This window comes from Propithecus coquereli, unplaced genomic scaffold (genome assembly GCF_000956105.1).
Source record: "Propithecus coquereli isolate 6110/MARCELLA unplaced genomic scaffold, Pcoq_1.0 Scaffold436, whole genome shotgun sequence".
Classification (NCBI taxonomy): Eukaryota; Metazoa; Chordata; class Mammalia; order Primates; family Indriidae; genus Propithecus; species Propithecus coquereli.
Window position 1 is genome coordinate 411,440 of NW_012150130.1, and position 22,500 is coordinate 433,939.

Genomic DNA, 22,500 nt, shown 5'->3' on the forward strand with positions numbered 1-22,500 from the left:
TGGAGTTACTAAGAATGACAGACAAAATATTTTAGGGAAGAACACATTCAATTTGACAGAGTGACTAGTATCTAGAACATATTTTGAAAACAGAATCAAACAAATTTGATCAATATTTTTATATTAAGTATGTAAAGAGCTTAATTTCTCCATATTTAAAGGCTTAACGTGCAGGTTGAAAGGCAAGTCAAAATTAAATACATTGCCAAGTCATTTTTACAGTCAGGAATTAAGAGAATCAAGTGCTATTACTAGTTTAAGTCAAATTCTTTTCAATTTGAGCTCTTATCTGAGGAAAAACACTTATATTTTTACTTTTAGGAAGCAACATGGAGATCATGCCATACTGGCCCCCCCCTTCTTAAAGAAATGTGAGGCTGGGTACAGTGCCTCTCGCCGCTAATCCCAGCACTCTGGGAGGCCAAGGTGGGAGGATCACTTGAGGTCAGGAGTTTGAGACCAACCTGAGCAACAGAGTGAGACCCTGTCTCTACCAAAATTAAAGCCAGGTGTGGTGGTGCGTGCCTGTAGTCCCAGCTATTTGGGAGGCTGAGGCAGGAGGATCGTTTGAGCCTAGGAGCTGGAGGCTACAGTGAGGTATGATCATGCCACTGCACTCCAGCCTGGGGGACAGAGCAAGACTCTGTCTCCAGAAAAAAAAAAAAAAGTGAATTTACTCTGGCTAAATTTTTAAGTTCATTTGTAATTTAAAATTTTATCTCATCATAATATAAACTGCCTCGAGCTGTTTGATCATTTCTACCAATTACTACAGAAGAAAATTTGTAATATTTTCCTTACTTTTATCTCATTTATAATTAAATATAACCTAAAGCTTCCCTGTGCATAAAAATGTAAAAATATGTTGTTTAAAACTCACAAACAAAAAATCAAATCACAAGTATTGAAGTTCTCCCAAAGACATTTTGGAATACCATGGAGTTGGGGTGGGGAGAGTAAATATACAAATTTATATAGTTTAGCCTAACTCTCAAATTACTTTTATTTAATCTTCCTCACATTTAAGAATAAATTATCTTCAACAGACCTGATCTAATCATAGAATCATTTTAGGGCATTTTGAATAATTATGCCATTTACAGACTTTAGAGCATAACAAATTTTAGATTAAGTAATTAAAGAACTATAATTATACTCTTGGGCCATCTGCTGAGGACAGGTTTCCTCAACACCAGTGACAAAGTAATATTTTCTGGGACCTGGGACCATTACATGCCTAGACACACTAAATTTTTAGCTTTTTTTTTTTTCTGAGACAGGGTCTCATTCTGTTGCAGTGGTGCCGTCACAGCTCACCACGCCTTGAACTCTTGAGCTCAAATGATCCTCCTGCCTCGGCCTCTGAGAAGCTGGGACTACAGGCATGCACCTGGCTAATTTTTTTCATAGAGACAGGGTCTTGCTATGTTGCCCAGGCTATTTTTTGGCTTCATAACAACACAGCTCATAATTTTTTTGTCTCCAGAAAATATAGTTTTTTGAGAAATTGGTTAAATACGTTATGTCACAAACAGGAAATATATTTGCCCCCTGCCAAAGTAATTTTTAAATAAGTCAACAATTTAATATTATGAGCATCTGAAATAGATGCTTTTCTACGTGGCAAGCTTCAGCCCAGTCACCAGTATTCTCCCTTATATCCAATGAATATTTTAATATGACTTTCCTCTAATGGTCTTCGGCTTTAAATGGATACACTCTGCCATCAATAATTCTTTAAAGAGATGCATACTCTGCAAGCTGTTCTCACTTTTTCTGAGAATATATATATACATATACACACACATGCACACACAAGCATTTTTAGATATTCACCATTTTTAAGCTTTCTTGCTCAAAATCAAAGCAGTTTTTTTATAGCATGTTTCAAGGATAAAATCACATTACATTCTTGGGGATGTACTAATAGTTTATTAATAAGTGCACAATTGCAATAGTACCTGCAGGTGGATATGAGAATTTAAGGAAAAGGAATCCTTATGAAAATTCTACATCCAATCTCAAGTACCTCTTAAGCTCCCCCTGCTGGTTATAATTTGAATAAAGAAAAAAGGCAGAACTTTTTCTTTTGGGAGGTGATAAGAGATGCGGGATGAAGGATGAAGTTGACAATGCTACTACTGAAACTAAAATGGAGATTCTCTTAAATGGGGCTAAGTCTCACTGACGATTCTTCCATAAGGCTTTAGGACTTCCAAAAAGATTCGGAGGGGAGGGAGGGAAAATAAGGGGAATTACTGTCAAGTCTGAACATGATAATCATTAAATTGGTATGCCAAAATGCAAAAACATTTAGTATATTTCATATACTATAAATGGGTATGATTTAACACTAGAAAAATTAAGAATTTAAATATATTTCACAAACTTCACTAGAACAAAAAGCTTATACCACACTATTTAATCTACTTAGTTTCAATATTAAGGTTTATTTTTTTCTTCCAGAGTGAGATTAAGTAACAATTTAAATAATTATCAGGATGTATAAATGAATATCCATTCAGATAAAACACTGCTGCTTAAAAGTGGCTAAGAAATATTTTGCATGTAATAAATATATTTTATGTTTAGGTTAACAGGCACCATCTTGAGAGCAGAAAAGTTTTCTTTTAACCAATAAATAAATTACATTCAAGAAAACAAGGTGTTTATATCTGAAGTATGATATATCCTTAAATGTTTTTCTTCATATAGCACCCCAAATTCCAAACTGTCTAGAAAGTATCTCCTAAAATATAACTCATACCTTAAGTCATAAAAATAAAGGCCAAGAAAAAAAATCAATTTAGACAAAATTTACAGTTTATATTCTTAATTCCCCATTCAATAAAACATCAATTGCCAATTTACTAAAAGTAAATCAACTGTATATATGCAATCTGTTAGTGCTGAAAATCTGAAATATATATTTTTAAAAAGTCACTCTGACAGTATTTAAAATATTGCATCTCTGGTGGCAAATCTGAAAACTATCAAGCATTTTATTTTCCTAGTTTTCATACTTCCACCCCACCCCTAACCCTTTTTATCTTTTAACATCCATCCAGCATTTTTTTTTTTTTTTTTGTATACACACTTACTTATATCCCAAACACAAAACACTGACAATACTCCTTGGTAAACAAGGAAATCCCAGAACAGTCCACCAAGCCTACGACTTTGCTCCCGAAGTGTGGCACAGGCTAAACAACAGGGGGAAGAAAAGATCAATGGCCCTTATTTATTGATGCAGTCGGAATGCTCCTGAGAGTCCGTAAGTGTTTCAGAATTTGCTGATGTAATCCTGAAGAAAGTTTCAACAGATTTTGCAGACAAGCATCAGAGGATAAGTCTTTGATTGATAATTTTTCTATTTATTTCTGCCAAGGCGACTGAAAACACAAAAGCCTTCTCATCAGAGAGGTTAGCATAGATGTCAATTTCCTTTTCTTGTTTCTCTGTTAAAAGAAAAAGGGAAAGCTTAATGTAAAGGCAGCAGATGCAATAAATTTAAACTTTTCATTTCTTGTTTTTCTTTGGAATCTTTGCAGCCAAAATTTAAAATTTTTTTGAGCTTTCAAGTATTTCTTTAAATGACAATATTATATGTAATACTACAATGTACATTAAATGTTATAAAGTACTATGCTACTGAACTGAAATTTTTAAAAAAATTACACAAAGGAATTATTGAAATAAACACTAAATGGAAACTATTATATTTCTTTACACACACGCTCTAATAGCTACGTCATTTCTGTAAGAATCTCACGTATTTCTTTCTCCTCACTAGTATGAGCTCACTGGCTCAATCGAAATGAAGGTGGTCCTGTCTCAACATCAATGGTGACTTTACAAATGTATTAACCTCTTCTCCTTAGCCCTGCCATAGGAAATAATAACTAACATTTATTTCTATTTATCACCTTCTGATTACAAAGGTAATCCAAGTTCACTGTAGAAAATTTGAAAAGTAAAGAAAAAGAAAATAAAAATCACCTATTATCTCATGAGTCAACTAGAATCACAATTATGCATATTCTTCCAAATTCTTTTTTTGGGCTCTATGATTCTGTTTTTGTTTATTTTGTTTTGACATTTTAATCAAATTTAAACATGCATATAATTTAGAGTCCAATCATCTTTACAAAACTTAACACAAAAAATAGAAGTCCTTTTCCCCATGTGCATTTCCTATTCTCCAAATGCAAGTACTATTTTTCTAATAAATACTTTTTTTTTCAGTTGTTCCTTTTTGTTTTTACAAAAACAAACCTATCTCTAAGCAAGATTTTTATAAGATGCTACTTCTTAATTTTCAGGCATTATTAATTCACTTTCCACCATTGAAAATTAGGATTATATTGTTTTGTATCTCTTGCCCCTACCACACTCTGCCCATCCCCTCCCTCATCTTATTATAGTTATTAATAAATCACAATTTCAGTAACGTCAATTTTCAATTTACATTATGACTATAGTAAGTGATTTCACTTTTCCTGTAAAGTATTTTCCCTGATGTGATTCCTTTTTTTCATTCGGTTAGTTTTCATTTCTAATTTAACCCAAACTCTTTCCCAGTTGTATAAATCTTCTTTCAGGACGTTTACACATATTAGGTTTCTTTTTTTTGTTTTTTTTTTGAGACAGAGTCTGGCTCTGTTACCCGGGCTAGAGCGCCGTGGCGTCAGCCTAGCTCACAGCAACCTCAAACTCCTGGGCTCAAGCGATCCTCCTGCCTCAGCCTCCCGAGTAGCTGGGACTACAGGCATGCGCCACCATGCCCGGCTAATTTTTTTTATATATATATTTTTAGTTGTCCAGCTGATTTGTTTCTATTTTTTTTTAGTAGAGACGGGGTCTCGCTCTTGCTCAGTCTGGTCTCAAACGCCTGACCTCGAGCGATCCTCCCGCCTCAGCCTCCCAGAATGCTAGGATTATAGCCGTGAGCCACCGCGCCCGGCCCATATTAGGTATTTTTATCAATTTTATCTTCTTGAAGAAATCTTTCCAAGTCTTCCAACCTGGTCCAATATGAAATGGTTGCTTTCTAGGCCTACTGTACAATATCTCGTGCTCTTTCTTCAACCTTATGCTAGAGATTCTCATCTCTCTCTTGAGTTGGATCCTCTCTGTCCTGTATCTGAGGGTACTTTCTTGGTTTACTTCTTCATTTTGGTGGCATGTAACTTGTATCAGATTCCCGAGAAAAGCAGTTATGGGTAGCAAATTTTTTGAGACCCTGAATGTCACAAAGTATCTGTAGTATAGCTTCACACTGATTGACAGTTTTGTTGAGTAAAGACTTGTCGGTTTTCCCTTAGAATTGTGAAGGTAATAAATTGTCTTCTGACTACTGGTGCCACTGTGAAAAACCCCTTTTTCACAGTTATTTTTAAAATTATTGCTAAATTACATACGGTGGAATATACAGATAGTTTAAATGTACATTTGGATGAGTTCTGATAAACGTATATACCCATGTAACCCATACCACAATCAGGATACAGAAAATTTCCTTCACTCCAGAAAATTCTTCATACTTCTTTCCAGTCAGTCCTTCCCCACCCCCACCAGCAACCACTGTCCATAGATTCATTTTGTATGTTCTTAAACTTCATATAAATTGCATCATACAGTATGTACTCTTTGTGTCGTTTTTTTTGCTCAATGCGTTTTTGAAATTAATTGACACTGTTCACGTACCAGTAGGCTGTTCCTTGCTAGGTAGCATTCCATTGTATTAATTCCAATACCATTTTGACACCTTTCTTTTTCCCCCTGAAAACCTTAAGGATTTTCTCTTTAACTGGAGAGATATGAGATATGATGGTATGCTTTGGTGTAATTTCTATTTTTAACCATCCATTGGGCTGGGAATTCTGGGGCCCTTTTAACATGGAAACTCAATGTCCTTGAGATTTGGGATACTTCCTTAAACTATTTGATGACTTCCTGTCTCCATCTTCTATGTTCTTTATCTGAAAATTCAATTATTTATAGATAAGACCTCAGACTAGTCCTCTAAATTTCTTATCTTTTCTATTCTATTTTTTCATCTCCTTTCATATTGTTATACCTTCTAGAACCTTTCTTCAATTTTATCTTTAAGCCTTCTATTAAAGTTTGTTCATTTCTGTGAATCATATAAGTTTTGGGGGTTTTCTGTGTGCATATTTTAAAGTTCGTTTTCCAGGTGCCTTTTTAATTTCTACCATTTCCTTTTAAATATTATCTTGTTCTCATTTCATGATTACAATATCCTCTTTTACTAAAGATTTTATTCAATTTTATTTTACTTTATTCCATTTTATTCTATTCTATTTTTTGAGACAGGGTCTTGCTCTGTCTCCCGGGCTAGCTAGAGTGCAACAGCATCATCATAGCTCACTGCATAATTCCAACTCCTGGGCTCAAGCAATCCTCCCACCTCAGCCTCTCAAGTAGCTGGGACTTATAGGTGCGCACCACTATGCCTGACTAATTTTTCTATTTTTGTAGAGATGGGGTTCTTGTTCTTTCTCAGGTTGGTCTTAAACTCCTGGCCTCAAGTGATCCTCCCACCTCAGCCTCCCAAAGTGCTAGGATTACAGGTGTGAGCCACCATGCCTGGCCAAGATATTAATGATACTTTGAATGATTTTCTTCTCGCTGCAAAAACTTGTTTTTTCCAAGCTACTTTTTTTCTCCTGTTGATTTGGTCTTAGCCTTTTATACTAGACACTTTTTTCCAGATTTCTGGGTAATTCTTGGCAATATGCTCATATTTAGGAGTATGATCTAAAAGCTAATTTTTGAAGCATGTACACATATATGGATCTTGACTGTGGTCATCATATTAGGATGATCTGATGCCATTTCTCTCTGAAATCCCTAATGAAAGTATTTTTATTTCAGGCTTTTTCTCTTGGGCCCTTCAGATTCCCTAGAGAAGGTATTTCCAATCTCTTTTACCTGGAAAATATAAGCCTAACTCAAGAACTTGGTATTTACCATGTCCAATTTTCATCTAGTCTTCCAGATCTTGATATAGTACTCCTGCCCTCAACAGATGCCTGGTGTTCCCTAGACCAGATACTCTGTTTTATCTTACCCTTTGAGGGGTACGGAGTGAGGTAAACCACCCTGCTAGGCTATTCATAAACAGACTTTCAAATAATCTTCCTGTTTTTAGCCTTACCGTCTCTACTTCCAGACATAACTGATACATAAATTCATGACTTTTAGGTAGTTGTGTAATAAAAATCAGTTTCTTTCTTAGATTTCCCCACAGGATTTTATGATTTAGGTTTCACAGATCTGCTGAAGCAGTCACTTTTCAGAAATCTGCTTCTCCCATTCCTTGTCCTTGTGGGATTTTACACTTTTTAAGAAATCCCTTGTCATTTTACTAGGATTTGGGGTGGGTAAAGAGCTGTATGTGTTCATGCAATCCACCAACTTTAACTTGAAGTCTAACTCATTCTTAAGTTCCTTAATGTGATATTCAGAAGAGCCTCACATATATTAATCCGTCAAAATATCACTCCTACATTAGAATATCCAGAATAGTAATACTCCCAACACATAAAATGGAGACTTATATTAGACCAACCGAAAATTCTTTTTTTTTTTTTTTTTGAGATGGAGTCTCGCTCTGTCGCTGGGCCTAGAGTGCCGTGGTGTCAGCCTAGCTCGCAGCAACCTCAAACTCCTGGGCTCAAGCGATCCTTCTGCCTCGGCCTCCCGAATAGCTGGGACTACAGCCACCACCACGCCCGGCTAATTTTTCTATTTTTTTAGTAGATACGGGGTCTTGCTCTTGCTCAGACTGGTCTTGAACTCCTGACCTCAAGCAATCCTCCCGCCTCAGCCTCCCAGAGTGCTAGACAGGTGGGAGCCACCTCGCCCAGCCCAAAAATTCCTCTTTAATGATTTGTTTTTATGATTTTATAGAACTACATTACTACCTAGATGTCTAAGAAGCTTTCCTTTTCCATTCTTCCTTTTTTCTGTTCTTTTTCAAAACAAAAAACAATAAGTCAATTTTTAAAAGTTTTGTTTTTTAAGACACACTGTCAGGTTTTCCTTAATTCATATGTTAAAGTTAAACCTTGCTTCAAATTCTTCAAGTGCCCTAACAGCAGGGAATCAATAAAAATAATTAAACTAAATAGCTATTTAGCACTTTAAGAAGCTTATTGAAGAAGTCTATTCTAAAATATATTGACATTTCAAAAGTCTGTAGTTCCTATCCACATTATATTTTGAGAACATGGTTTACGTCAAGGATTGGCAAACTACAGCCCACGTGCCAAATCTGGCCAACCACCTGTTGTTATAAAGTCTTACTGGAGCACAGCCATGCCCATTCATTTACATACTGTTTAGGGCTGCTTTCCAGCTACAATGACAAAGCTGGGTAGTTGTGACAGAGACAGTAGAGCCCACAAAGCCTAAAATATTTACTATCTGGCTCTTCACAAAAAGTTTCCTTACCCCTGTTCTGCATTAAAAGATTCCAGGTTGTGCTATAAAAATTGCTTTGAGGCACTTCCTGCAATTTGTATCGAAAGCAAATAAACTATTAAAAGCATACCTTACTTTAGAAATAGCTTTCTTAAACTGTTTCTATGATAAACAGAAAATGCCTGAAAAATATTTGTAAATATTTATAGCTTTTCTCAAGTTATGAAATAAAAGTTCAAGCCTGCAATATATAGAGTCTTGTACAACTACATAGAATTCATAGCCCCAACTAAAAGACTGTCATTATCTGTTTTTTCATCTCCGCTTACCCACCAACAAAGCATTCCTTCTCTGTTCTTTCAGTTACATTCCCTCTACTTCAACTGGAAAGAATGTTCTGTTTTCCGGGCCAAGCAGTATTTCTTTCTTTTCTTTTTTCTCTGTTGACTTTTCTTTACCCAGTTTCCCTTCTAAAATAGTCTTTGGCGTAGGTTTTCTGATCATCCTATTATTAGGGAAGCACATTCAAATTGAACAAACAATTCAAACCCTCTGGAAGAGCATAATACAAGGAAAGAAAAATAGCAGTAAAAGTACCCAAGGAATAAGGAGTACCTAAGTACAGCCTTTACAGAATACAGTCAAATATAATAAGGTTATTATTCAAAACTTATTCCTTTAGCCATACAATACTAAGACACCTTTAACTTTGATAAGGACAGCTATACCAGTGAAGTTGGTTTCTCTAACAGCAGTAACTTTATTCAAATAAAAGCACACAAAGCAGAGAGAAATGGTGAACACGTAGAAAATTCTCAATGTCTAAAATAAGAGAAATTTACATTTATACAGAAAGCACTTGAGTACCTAAGACTGAATATCTGAAAAAGCAAAGCGTAACTCACAAATAATGCACGAAATTATAAATTCATTTTGATGAAGATGAAATCATTTGGACAGAGGTTTTAAAGAATAATAAAAAGCAACTATCCCTTTTTTTCATTAATCACTGGCTTGAAAACCCCAATTTTAAAAAGATACTCATAGGTATACGGGATTTATTATAGTGTTCTTCCTATTCTTAAGTATGTTGAAATTTTCCATAGTAAGTTTTTTAAAAGATGCATAAATCAAAGAAAAAGAGAAGGTGAAGTTTTAGTCAATGGCTACAAATAAGTTATTGGCAGGCATGCTACTTATCAGAAGAAAGGACAAGACCGGTAAGGAGAAACATACTTTGGACCAAGAAGAATTCGCCTAACCATGCAAAAGCTGCCTGAAAGCAGGAAGCACACAAATCTCCCAAAGAGCAATTTAAAAATTCACCAAGAACACTTTCAACAGTAAATTTTTTAAACTCATAGTGTAACAGTTTGAAACAAGTCTTAACAGAACTCAGTCTTGTCTTAAAAAAAAAAAGTAGAATCATTCTTAACAGGCTTCTCCAGGATGTCATATACAAATTATCTTGGAACTCTACTACCATCAAATTATAGCAAGGTGAATTTTACCTAATTTAAGCCTTTGAGTTTCCAATAAGAATTAAATGTCTGTGACTTTTTTAAAAATAAGCATCTACCATAGAGGAAATGCTTTCAAACTAGTGTGAGTTGTGATTTAAAGTCCAGGGGCTCAGTGCCTCCACTTTTTCTTTACTACTATCTAATTAAGATCCCAGATCAATTTAATACTTGAAAAAAAAAACTGCTTAGATTTATTCATACCTCTTTCTTCCTCATGTTTTTTGGCAGATGCACTTTTAGGTCTTCCTCTTCCTCGTCTGATATGATCTGAATGGCTGTTACTTCGAGATCTCTTTCTGTTTTCTAAATCTTTATTTACTGTAGAATTTATCTTCTCTCTCCTAACTCTCTCTGTTCGCCTCCTCTTGGCCTCATGCTTGTTTTCTGTATGGATGAATAAAAGTGATATATTTTAGGGCTTAGCAAGAACTGTTTGCCCAAGTTCTCATTGTCTTCCTTTTTTCTTTCTAAATAGCACTAGAGTATGGTCCTTGGCATATTTTATAAAACTACAACCATAACATATATGACCCCCACACCCACACAGGAGAAAAAAGAAATTCAACAGAATTCAGATCAATGTAACACATGAAATAGAAGGAATCTTCAAAGAGAAGGAAAGTTTCTTCATTTGGCAGCTTAAATTCCAGCCCCTACAAGTTCACACAATTCCCCAGCAATCTTTCTGCCTTCTTCCTGTTTCCAAGCTTAAAGTGTTGAAGCAGGAATGAAAAAAAAAATTCCACTCCTTTTTGCCCCCTACTTGAATTAAAGATTGAAATATGTCAAATATGCAGAAGCAAAACGACAGCTATAATGTATTAAGGTTATAATAAAAAACAGAAAGCATCCATAGAAAATATAAAAACACTACGGAAGTGAGCAAGTTTTCACTTGAGCCACAGATGAGGTGATTTGTGATGTAAGAGCACATTGTTCCATAAATGGAATAGCAATAGGGGAACTTTAATAAATATAGTGATTTAATTCATGCAAGAAGCCACCTCTCCCACTCTAAATAAATCAAAATGTTGGATAAGACAAACAATGAGTTTAAAAAACAAAAATGAAAAGAAAACACCTTGCTTTAGTTCATACCTGAACTCAAAAGCAAGAAAGAGAATTCCCCAAATGCCTAAAATCATAGTGGTAAAGGGACAGAACAAGTAGGAAAAGTCACATCCCAGGAACGGAAAGAAATGATATGAAAGACTATAAAATAAGTATGTTTAACAGGCTACTGAAAGAAATAAAAAGGTAAAATAGTAATAGTTATCTCTAAATACCATATCCTTGAAGAATTAGTTAATTCTAGTTTTCAGATTAGACATATACCAGACGACATAAGAACATTTAATTATTCCAGATTGCAAGAAAGTTATCAAAGACAACCAGGGTCTTGTTAAAAGACTGGAGGGCTAACTTGAAGAGACTCCCACTGATTATTATAGGACAATTTGAGCACTGATAAAAAACATGATTGAAACATATAAAACATACAAGTTTATGACACTAAAAACAAAAACTACTTGGCCACCATAGAAAGATGATAAAGAACCAACTCAAGGGAGAAGCCCCAAAATGGCGGATGAGAAAAGCCGCCAGCCAGAGCGTCTCTGCAAAAAAGACAGATTTTAGAAGGAAGTGAAAAAAATAAACTAGCAGAGAAACATAGATCGGGTGAGGGTCGGAAGGAAGGATGCCTGAAACTACAGGAGACTCCACGGGAAGACGTTGGGGAGAACTGGAAGGAGAAAGGTCCCGAGAGGCTTGGAGACCAGCGACAAGGGCAGGTGGAGCAGATAACTTTCCCCTCCCTTGCATCTCGGACTGCTGGTGGCTCCCGAGCGGTTGGCGAGACCTGCCAACACCAGCCCAGAGACGGCTGCCGCCAGCGAGCGGTGGCCTCCTGCAGACAGGGCACCAGGTTCCCAGTTCCCTCGGGGCACCTCCCCGGGCGCAGACCCGAGCCTAGCGGCAGACGCCATAGTGCTCCATTCTCTCCTTCCCCTCCCTACCCGTGCGTGCCCAGAGAGACAATTTAGCCATCACACAGAGGTATCTCCAAGGAACGGGACCTTTCCTTTTAGGGCCCTACAGCAGACTGAGGGGTACTCAGACTGCGAGCTCCCTACCCGCCAGCCCTCCGAGGTGCTGCTTGCCTGGGGACTCCAGGAGAGCAGGGCAAATCCCGAGGTGGAGTGAAATTGATCCAGCTTGGGCACCCTGTAGGTGATTTAAGACCAGCACCCCTCCCCCTGGCAGGGTCAGGGATTGATCTCCAGGGCCCCGGGGACAGGCCTGCAGACCAGACCCCATACACCCAGGTCACCATCGCACTGCCCCGGGGCACAGAAGGGAGATCTGCGAAAGAGCCTACTGAGGAGCATGCGCCTTCAGGGGCAGATCAGCGTGCCTGAGGGGCAACCCTCCTCCCAAAAGAGGGCTGTGCACCCAGCTCAGGCTGCGATCCCGGGCAGGGAACCTCCCGGCCCACGTCACAGCCAGGAGAGATCCATCGGCCTGAGGTCCTGCTTGCTGGCAGAGGCCTGGGAGAGGCCACGGAGAGGGGGAGGGTAGAGGGGAGCGAGACCTGCTCCAGAGTGCGGGTCTTGGACAGCCCCACCCCCCACACCCAGACTTTTCAGCTGAGTGGAGCCATTTCAGCCCCTCCTGGCAGCTTTGCCCAGAAGCAGAGAACCGACCTTTGACCCCTGCTAACACCATTTGTGGAGCCTGAAGGCAGGCCTGCCCAACCCAGCTCCGCCCAGACTCACTCCTGGACCTGCCTCCACGGAGGTGGAGAATAAGGACACACCTGGAAGTCCCAGGGCCCCACCCACCACCCGAGGCACAAGAGGGCCTCTCCAGAGGAATAAGAGCTGGCTACAGAACCCAAAAACAACAATGCAGCCTGCTCCTTCCAGAAAGCGCCACCTACTGACAGGGAGGTCATCCTGCACACCCTTTTACTGCATCTACTGACTCATCATAAAGGGTGTGGTTGAGTCTCACCCACGAACACCACCTACTGGCTCAGAGACCAAACAGGGCGTGTCATTATCCAAACAAAAACCTAAAGGCAAGAAGGAACGACCGATCCAGATGAGAAGGAACCAGCACAAGAACTCTGGAAGTATGATGAATCAAACAGAAAGCACACCCCCAAAGAAGAACAATAGCACTCTAGCAATGGACATTAACCAAACTCAGAACACTAAAATGACATAGGAAGAATTTCAAACATGGATTGTAAGAAAACTCAATGATATGCAAGAAAAAATGGATAACCAACACAAAGAAACCACAAAAAAAATCCAGGACTTAGAAGAAAAATTCACTAAAGAAATTGAAATATTAAAAATCAAACTGATCTCCTGGAAATGGAAGACTTATTCAGGGAACTACAAAACACCGTAGAAAGCCTCAAGAACAGGGTAGATCAAACAGAAGAAAGAATTTCAGAGATTGAAGACAACTCCTTCCAATTAAAAAATAAGTCAGTCACAGAGATCGAGCACAAAATTAAGAGAAAATAAGCCTACAAGAAATGTGGGATTATGTGAAAAAACTGAACCTGAGGGTGATAGGGGTTCCAGAAAGTGAAGAAGAAAACACTCAAGGGCTGGATAAGCTATCTGAAGACATAATAGAGGAAAATTCCCCAGGCCTTGCTAAAAATCTAGATATCTAGGTACAAGAAGCTCAAAGGACCCCTGGGAGATTCAATGCAAACAGGAAAACACTACAACATGCAGTCATCAGACTGACCAAAATATCCACTAAAGAGGCCCTTCTACGAGCTGTAAGGCAAAAGAAACAAGTAATGTACAAAGGAAAGCCCATCCGAATAACACCAGACTTCTCAACCGAAATCTTACAAGCAAGAAGAGACTGGGGCCCCATTCTCACTCTTCTGAAACAGAATAATACCCAGCCGAAAATCTTGTATCCTGCAAAACTAAGTTTTGTATACGAAGGAGAAATAAAGACATTCTCAGATGAGCAAACGCTGAGGGAATTCACCAAGATCAGCCCTCCAAAAAGTACTTAAAACAGAGTTACACACAGATCAGCACAAGAAACACTCACGAATGTAAATCCACTCAAAAGCTAAAGGCCAGATACCACAATGGCTCAAGAGAGAAAACAAAACAGCAAATTTCAACCCAACAGGATGAACACAGATTTGCCCCACCTATCAGTTCTCTCAATAAATGTGAATGGCTTGAACTCCCCACTCAAGAGACATAGGTTGGCCGAATGGAAAAATAAATACAAGCCAAGTATCTGCTATGTTCAGGAAACACATCGAACCTGCAAGGATGCATTTAGACTAAAAGTAAAGGGGTGGAAATCAATATTTCAAGCAAACAGAAGCCAAAAGAAGGCTGGCGTGGCAGTTTTGATTTCAGATAACTTAGTTTTTAAATCAACAAAAGTAATGAAAGACAAAGAGGGTCACTATATAATGGTGAAGGGTACAGTTCAACAAGAAGACATAACAATTCTAAGTATGTATGCACCCAACTTAGGTGTACCCAGATTCATAAAGCAAACTCTACTTGATCTAAACAAATTGATAAACAGCAACACCATAACAGCCGGAGACCTTAACACCCCACCGACAGCACAGGACAGATCCTCCACACACAAAATTAACAACGAAAGAATGGACCTAAACAGAACTCTAGAACAAATGGGCCTGACTGACATTTACAGGACATTCTACCCAAAAACCATTGAATACACATTCTTCTCATCAGCTCATGGGACATTCTCTAAGATTGACCACATCCTAGGACACAAATCATGTCTCAAAAAATTTAAAGAAATAGAAATTATACCATGTATCTTCTCAGACCACAGTGGAATAAAAGTAGAAATCAACCCTAACAGAAACTCTCATTTCTTCACAAAGCTGTGGAAACTAAACAACCTTCTGCTGAATGATTACTTCATAAATAAGGAAATCAAGATGGAAATCAAAAGATTCTTTGAACTAAATGACAATGGAGACACAAGTTACCAAAATCCGTGGGACACAGCTAAATCAGTCCTGAGAGGAAAGTTCATTTCCATAAATGCTTATATCGAAAAGACAGAAAGATCACAAATAGACAACCTAATGAATTGACTCAAAGAGCTGGAAAAAGAAGAACAGACAGACTCCAAACCCAGCAGAAGAAATGAAATTAATAAAATCAAATCAGAACTAAACAAAATTGACAAGAAAACTATAAGGAAGATTAATAAAAACAAAAAGTTGGTTCTTTGAAAAAATAAACAAAATTGACATGCCTTTGGCTAAACTAACGAAAAACGGAAAAGAAAAATCTCTAATAAGCTCCATCAGGAGCAAAAAAGGAGAAATTACAACTGATGCCACGGAGATACAAGATATAATCTATGAATACTACAAAAACCTTTATGCACACAAACTGGAAAATGTGGAGGAAATGGACAAATTTTTAGAAACACACAGCCTCCCTAGGCTCAACCAGGAAGAAACAGAATTCCTGAACAGACCAATATCAAGTACTGAAATTGAAACAGTAATAAAAAAACCTACCTAAAAGAAAAGTCCTGGACCAGATGGTTTCACACCCGAATTTTATCACACCTACAAAGAAGAACTGGTGCCTATCCTACAGAAATTATTCCACAACATCGAGAAGGATGGAATCCTCCCCAACACATTCTATGAAGCCAACATAACCATGATACCAAAACCAGGAAAAGACATAACAGAAAAGGAAAATTACAGACCAATGTCCCTTACGAATACAGATGCAAAAATTCTCAACAAAATCCTAGCAAACCGAATCCAGGTGCTTATCAAGAAAATAATCCATCACGACCAAGTAGGCTTCATCCCAGAGATGCAGGGATGGTTCAACATACGCAAATCTATAAATATAATTCGCCATATAAATAGAAGCAAAAACAAAGACCATCTGATCCTCTCAATAGACACAGAAAAAGCATGACAAAATTCAACACCCTTTTATGATAAGAAAGTTTAACAAAATAGGCATAGACGGGGCTTACCTAAAAATAATACAAGCCATTTATGACAAACCCACAGCCAACATCATACTGAATGGGGAAAAATTGAAAGCATTCCCACTTAGAACTGGAACCAGACAAGGTTGCCCACTGTTTCCACTTCTATTCAACATAGTGCTCGAAGTCCTTGCTACAGCAATTAGACAAGAGAGCGGAATTAAGGGCGTCCAAATGGGGGCAGAAGAGATCAAACTCTCTATGATATTATATCTAGAAAACACCAAGGATTCGACCAAGAGACTCCTGGAATTGATAAATGAATTCAGTAAAGTCTCAGGATACAAAATCAATATACGCAAATCAGAGGCATTCATATACGCCAATAACAGTCAAACTGAGAATCAAATCAAAGACTCAATACCCTTCACAATATTAACAAAGAAAATAAAGTACCTAGGAGTATATTTAACTAAGGAGGTAAAAGACCTCTACAGGGAGAACTATGAAACACTGAGGAAGGAAATAGCAGAGGACGTAAACAGGTGGAAAACCAAAATATGCTTGTGGGTTGGCAGAATCAACACTGTTAAAATGTCTATACTACCCAAAGTGATCTACAGATTCAATGCAATCCCTATTAAAATACCAACATCATTTTTCATGGATACAGAAAAAATAATTTTATGCTTTGTATGGAACCAGAGGAGACCCTGTATAGCAAAAGCAATCCTGGGCAATAAAAACAAAATGGGAGGTATCAATCTACCGAACTTCAAACTATACCACAAAGCTATCGTAATGAAAACAGCTTGGTACTGGCACAAGAACAGGGACATGACCAATGGAACAGAACTGAGAACCCAGATCTAAAACCATCCTCATATAGCCATCTAATCTTTGACAAAGCAGATAAAAACATACACTGGGGAAAAGAATCCTTATTCAATAAACGGTGCTGGGAAAACTGGATAGCCACATGCAGAAGACTGAAACAGGATCCACACTTTTCACCTCTCACAAAAATCAACTCACGCTGGGTAACAGACTTAAACCTAAGATGTGAAACGATTAGAATTCTAGAAGAAAATGTTGGAAAAACCCTATAGACATTGGCCTAGGCAAAGAATTTATGAAGAAGAACCCAAAAGTAATCACAGAAACAACAAAATTAAATAAATGGGACCTGATCAAACTAAAAAGCTTCTGCACAGCCAAAGAAACTGTCATGAGAGCGAACCGACAACCTACAGAATGGTAGAAAATTTTCGCATGCTACACATCTGATAAAGGGCTGATAACCAGATATATTTAGAACTCAGGGAAATCAGCAAGAAAAAATCAAACAACCCTATCAAAAAGTGGGCTAAGGACATGAACAGAAACTTTTCAAAAGAAGACAGAATAATGGCCAAGAAACATATAAAAAAATGCTCAACATCTCTAATCATCAAGGAAATGCAAATCAAAACCACAATGAGGTATCACTTATCTCCAGTGAGAATGGCCCTTATCAAAAAGTCCCAAAACAATAAATGTTGGCGTGGATGCGGAGAGATGGGAACACTTATACACTGCTGGTGGGACTGCAAACTAGTGCAACCTCTGTGGAAAGCAATATGGAGATACCTTAAAGAGATACAAGTAGAACTACCATTTGATCCAGCAATCCCACTACTGGGCATCTACCCAAAAGAACAAAGGTCACTCTATAAAAAAGACACATGCACTCGAATGTTCATAGCAGCACAATTCACAATTGCAAAGATGTGGAAACAACCCAAGTGCCCATCAATCCATGAGTGGATTAATTAAATGTGGTATATGTATACCATGGAGTACTATTTTAAGAAACAATGGTGATATAGCACCTCTGTATTCTCCTGGATAGAGCTGGAACACATTCTAGTAAGTGAAGTATCCCAAGAATGGAAAAATAAGCACCACATGTACTCACCAGCAAATTGGTTTCACTGATCAACACCCATGTGCACACATAAGAATAACATTTATTGGGTGTCAGGCAGGTGGGAGGGGGGAGGAGGGGATGGATATATGCATACGTAATGAGTGCCATGCGTGCCATCTGGGGGATGGACACGCTTGAAGCTCTGACTTGGGGTGAGGGGGGTAAGGGCAACATACGTAACCTAAACATCTGTACCCCCGTAACATGCTGAAATAAAAAAAATAAATAAAAAAAAAGAAAGAAAGAAAAATATCAATCAACTTAAATATTTTTAAACACCCATAAATAATTCTTGGGTTAAAGAGAAAATAAAAATTCAAATAAAGTATTTGGAAATGAAGCATGAAAAAAAAAGGAAAGTAAGAATAATGAATAATGTTAGGGAAGGTAAGTCTTACTGATTTTGCAGATACCTGCTAAAAGTAATAATTTAAAAATTTTAAATATTTTAATTTAAAAGTTTTAATTCAATAATTAAACTAGAAAATGTTTGAAAGAATTATAATTTCATCTGAAATGCTTGTTTTGAAAAATAAACTCATATACTGCCCATTTAAAAAAAAAAAGAAAAAAAAGAACCAACTCACAATTTTGAAAACTTAAAGGGAAAGAACAAAGCATTTATTCTGTTTTTTCTATTCAAACCGTACCACTCACTGGGTAACCAAGGGGCAGATGAAAATAAGTTTCTCATTTTAGAATTTTTAAAGCTAATAAATGAAGAAGGGATGACACAATAAGAGTATCACCATTTTCAACCTGCAGTGAAGTAAAGGATCTAAGCATTAAACATCAATAGCTGCTAACATCACTAAAAGGGAGATAAGCAGACTTTAAGTGCCTCCTGAAAGAGGTACACATCACTGCCCTTTTAAGTAGTTTTGAAAAACAAACAAAAAATCCAATCTCTTCATCCCTTAGACCCAACTTACAATTCATAGGAAAAACAGAAGTCATTCAAGGAATGTGTTAACCTACACCAAAGGTATACAAATGGCACAAACAAATGAACAGGTGATGCAGTTTTTTCAACATATAACTTGCAAGGGAAAAAAGAGAAAATAATAGATAAAAAGAGAGCTAAAAATGTTATCACCCATTTTCAATCTGTGACTTTATTTCAAATCTGTTCTTAAAAATTTTAACTTATGAGAAAGCTGAAAATTTGAATACCAGTTAGGTATCTGATATTAGGAAATTATTGTTGTTTATGTTATAATGGTATTGTGCTTATGATTTTAAAGGTCTTTCAGAAACATATAAAGAAATATTTATAACTGAAATTGTATGGGATTTGCTTTAAAATAATGCAAGAGAAGGGGCAGACGTGGGTGTGGTTGGGCAGGGCTGATCATTGTCTGTTTTTGTGTATGCTTAGAATTTTTCAAACAGAAAAGGTTAAAAGAGGTAACAAGATGGCGGGCTAACGGTGAAGAGTTGTCAAGGGATGAAAATCGGTGTGTCTAGAAGCACATTTTAAAAGCAGTTCTTCTTCAAAACATCTTTTTTCATACCACCTGATAAGCATCTTGAACACCATGGCTGTAGCAGCAGTAAAATGGGTGATATCAAAGAGAACTATCTTGAAATATTTATTTCCAATCCAAAATGGAGCTATACACTGCATTTGTCATAAATCTACATATTCTTCTCTACCAGATGACTATAATTGCAAAGTCGAGCTTGCTTTGACATCTGATGGCAGGATGACAGTATGCTACCACCCTTCTGTGGACATTTCAAATGAACACACAAAACCTGTCCCTCGACCAGATCCTGGTGCACAGTAATGAAGAAACACACGATCACATGCTGAAGACCAGACTAGCAGAAACTGAGCAAGGACCCATGATAGAACAACTTAGCAAAATGTTCTTTATGACTAAGCACTGTTGGTATCCTTGTGGACAGTATCACGCTCATCGTAAGAAACTGAATCCTCCAAAGGACAGATAATATCGAGGTTCTCCAGGGAATCAGAGAGAAATGTGCCTCATTTGCCATTTGAGAAAATGTAATTTGGTGTATTCACTAATATGTTATACAGTAAAATAGTAATAATGAAATGTCTTTTCACATAAAAAAAAAAAAAGGTTAAAAGAAGTCACGATAGATAAAGCTTTGTATAGTATGTCTCTTAAAGTTTAACGCTGAATTTAGGTTTCTTCCTCCAGCTACCCACTTGTCGCTGCTGCAAAATTCTTTATAGCCAAACTTCTCAAGAGGTGCCTGAATTTCCTACCCAGTGAAACTAATCATCAAGAATAAAAGTCTCTGTCATAAAATTCAATAGACACCTCACTTTTTATCATCTTACACCATCTCTCATATTCAACAAAGATATTGCTTTCTTGAAATTATTTCTTCACTTGATTTTCAGGCTCTCTCGGTTTCCCCCATCTCACCAGCCATTCCTCTTACCTCCTTTGCTGTGTTCCCAGGTGCTTTCCCAATCTAATGTTAAAGCCCCAGGGCTTTTCCCTGAACCGTCTTCTCTTACACCTTGCTTATATAACCTCATAGACCCGTAGCATCAAACACTATTGTTATGATGGCTCCAAAGTTTTCATCTTCTGCTCTGATCTCTTCCCTAAGCTCTACAGACCTACCTGACAACGTCACTTGAACATCTCACAAGCATTTCAAATGTTTCAAAAAATAACCCTTGATTTTACCTCTCCCAAATCTGTTCCTCCTCCACCATTCATATTAGTAGATTTTATCAACCACTTGCACAAGCCAAATAACCTGTCATTTGTGGTTCACCTTGCTTCTTATACCACGACAAAGGTCCATAGATACTCCTTGTACCCACAGACCCATAATCTCTTCATTTATTTCCATCTCCACAGGCAACATCCTAGCCAAACCCATTCTCTACATAGCAGCCAATATTATCTTTAAAAAGAAAATCAAAATTGCATAGCTTGCTCTCTAAATAAAGCCTTTCATAAGCTTTTCATTATATTCTGAACACAGTCAAAATTCCTTACCAAAGACAAGTCCCCATAAGACCTGGCATTTGCCTCTTTCTCCAATCTCACCTCATACCACTCACCACTTTGTTTACTACACACTGGACATGACCTTCTTTTAATAAAACAAGCTCCTGACTCTGCTTGAGTCTATATATCTGCCAACCCTTCTGCCTAGAGCTCTCTTTCCAAGGTTCTTTGTGAGACAGTCTTTTTTTCCCTCAGATATCAGTTTATTATAGGTCACCTGCTCTCAGTCTCCCAGCCCAAGCTAGTGCCTATAATCCACTCCTCCTACTATAATCTGTTATTTATTTATTTATATGCTCAGTGTCTCCCCCATCAAAATACAAGCTTTATGAAAGTTGGGACTCCTTTGTCTATCTCATTTACAGAATCTAGAATGTTACCTACACATATTAAGTACTATTGAATACATAAAAGCAGACTGAGCACACGCATTTATCTCATGACCCCAAAATCCCACTAAAATGAAAAGAAACACGGGAAAAGAGGAAGGGGAAAAAGGTAAATATATCTGTAGTGCTGGAAACAAGGAAAAGGTATTATTAATTATCCAAAGTTACAGAATTTCGGCCAACTGGCAAGCTGAAATAAGAAACCAGAATAGAAGAAACTATATTCCAAAACAGGAGTAAGTGATGGCTCCTATAGAAGGTAGAGCTGCTCCTCGCAAAGGAATCCCAAAGATAAGCCGGGGAGAGCGGGCCACCGGGTGATCATCAGAATAACCACAGGACTACTGCAGAACAGCTGGGCTGTGTGAACAGAACAACTGACATGCGGAAGTAAAGCTCAGGAAACAGAGCAATGTGAAAGAGACCTTTAAACCTCCATAACACAGAAAAAAGACAGTTCCTCATAAGAATAAAAATATTATCAGAAATTTCACATTCTGCCCCAGCATGAGGGCTTCCCTACTTTGGCAATAAGGGAATTTATCAGTGTCCTGCCTGCTCACCTAATTTACATCTAAAAACCTGCCTCTAAACTCCTCTGGATTATACACTAAAGAGATATATTGTCAAAACAGACCTTTAAAACAATATAGGATATTCATGCAAGTTCTCTATAAATATCAATAGGAAATTAATGATTACCAGACATATGAGGAAAATAAAAAGCATCAGAGAGAAGGACCAAGATAAAACAGGAAGAACAAAGGTAGCTCAGGAAACAAGAAAAAAATTTTAAAACATTCCAGTGCATACCTTGAGAGATCTATAATGAGATTATCCATTAAAAATAAGATTCTTTTGTAGAAACAGAAAAATTCATCCTAAAATTCATATGGAATCTCAAGGGAATAGCCAAAACAATCTTGAAAAAGTACAAAGTTGGAGGTCTCACACTTCCTGACTTCAAAACTTACTACAGGCCGGGCGCGGTGGCTCACGCCTGTAATCCTAGCTCTCTGGGAGGCCGAGGAGGGCAGATTGTTTGAGCTCAGGAGTTCGAGATCAGCCTGAGCAACAGCGAGACCCCATCTCTACTAAAAATAGAAAGAAATTATCTGGACAACTAAAAATATATAGAAAAAATTAGCCGGGCATGGTGG

General features: G+C 37.6%; 1 protein-coding gene and 1 pseudogene across 1 annotated transcript in view; one reads left to right on the plus strand and one right to left on the minus strand.

The window, feature by feature from the left end:
• Positions 1 to 2,433: 2,433 nt before the first annotated feature.
• Positions 2,434 to 22,500, minus strand: part of LOC105818089 (chromosome unknown open reading frame, human C16orf87) — a 36,933-nt gene continuing 16,866 nt past the window's right edge. The window contains exons 3-4 of the mRNA XM_012653966.1: positions 10,173 to 10,355; positions 2,434 to 3,458 (exon numbers count right to left, since the gene is read on the minus strand). Coding sequence (XP_012509420.1) covers positions 3,340 to 3,458; positions 10,173 to 10,355 — 302 coding nt within the window. The 3' untranslated portion in view covers positions 2,434 to 3,339. The remainder of the gene's footprint in view (positions 3,459 to 10,172; positions 10,356 to 22,500) is intronic.
• Positions 19,448 to 19,902, plus strand: LOC105818090 (annotated as a pseudogene).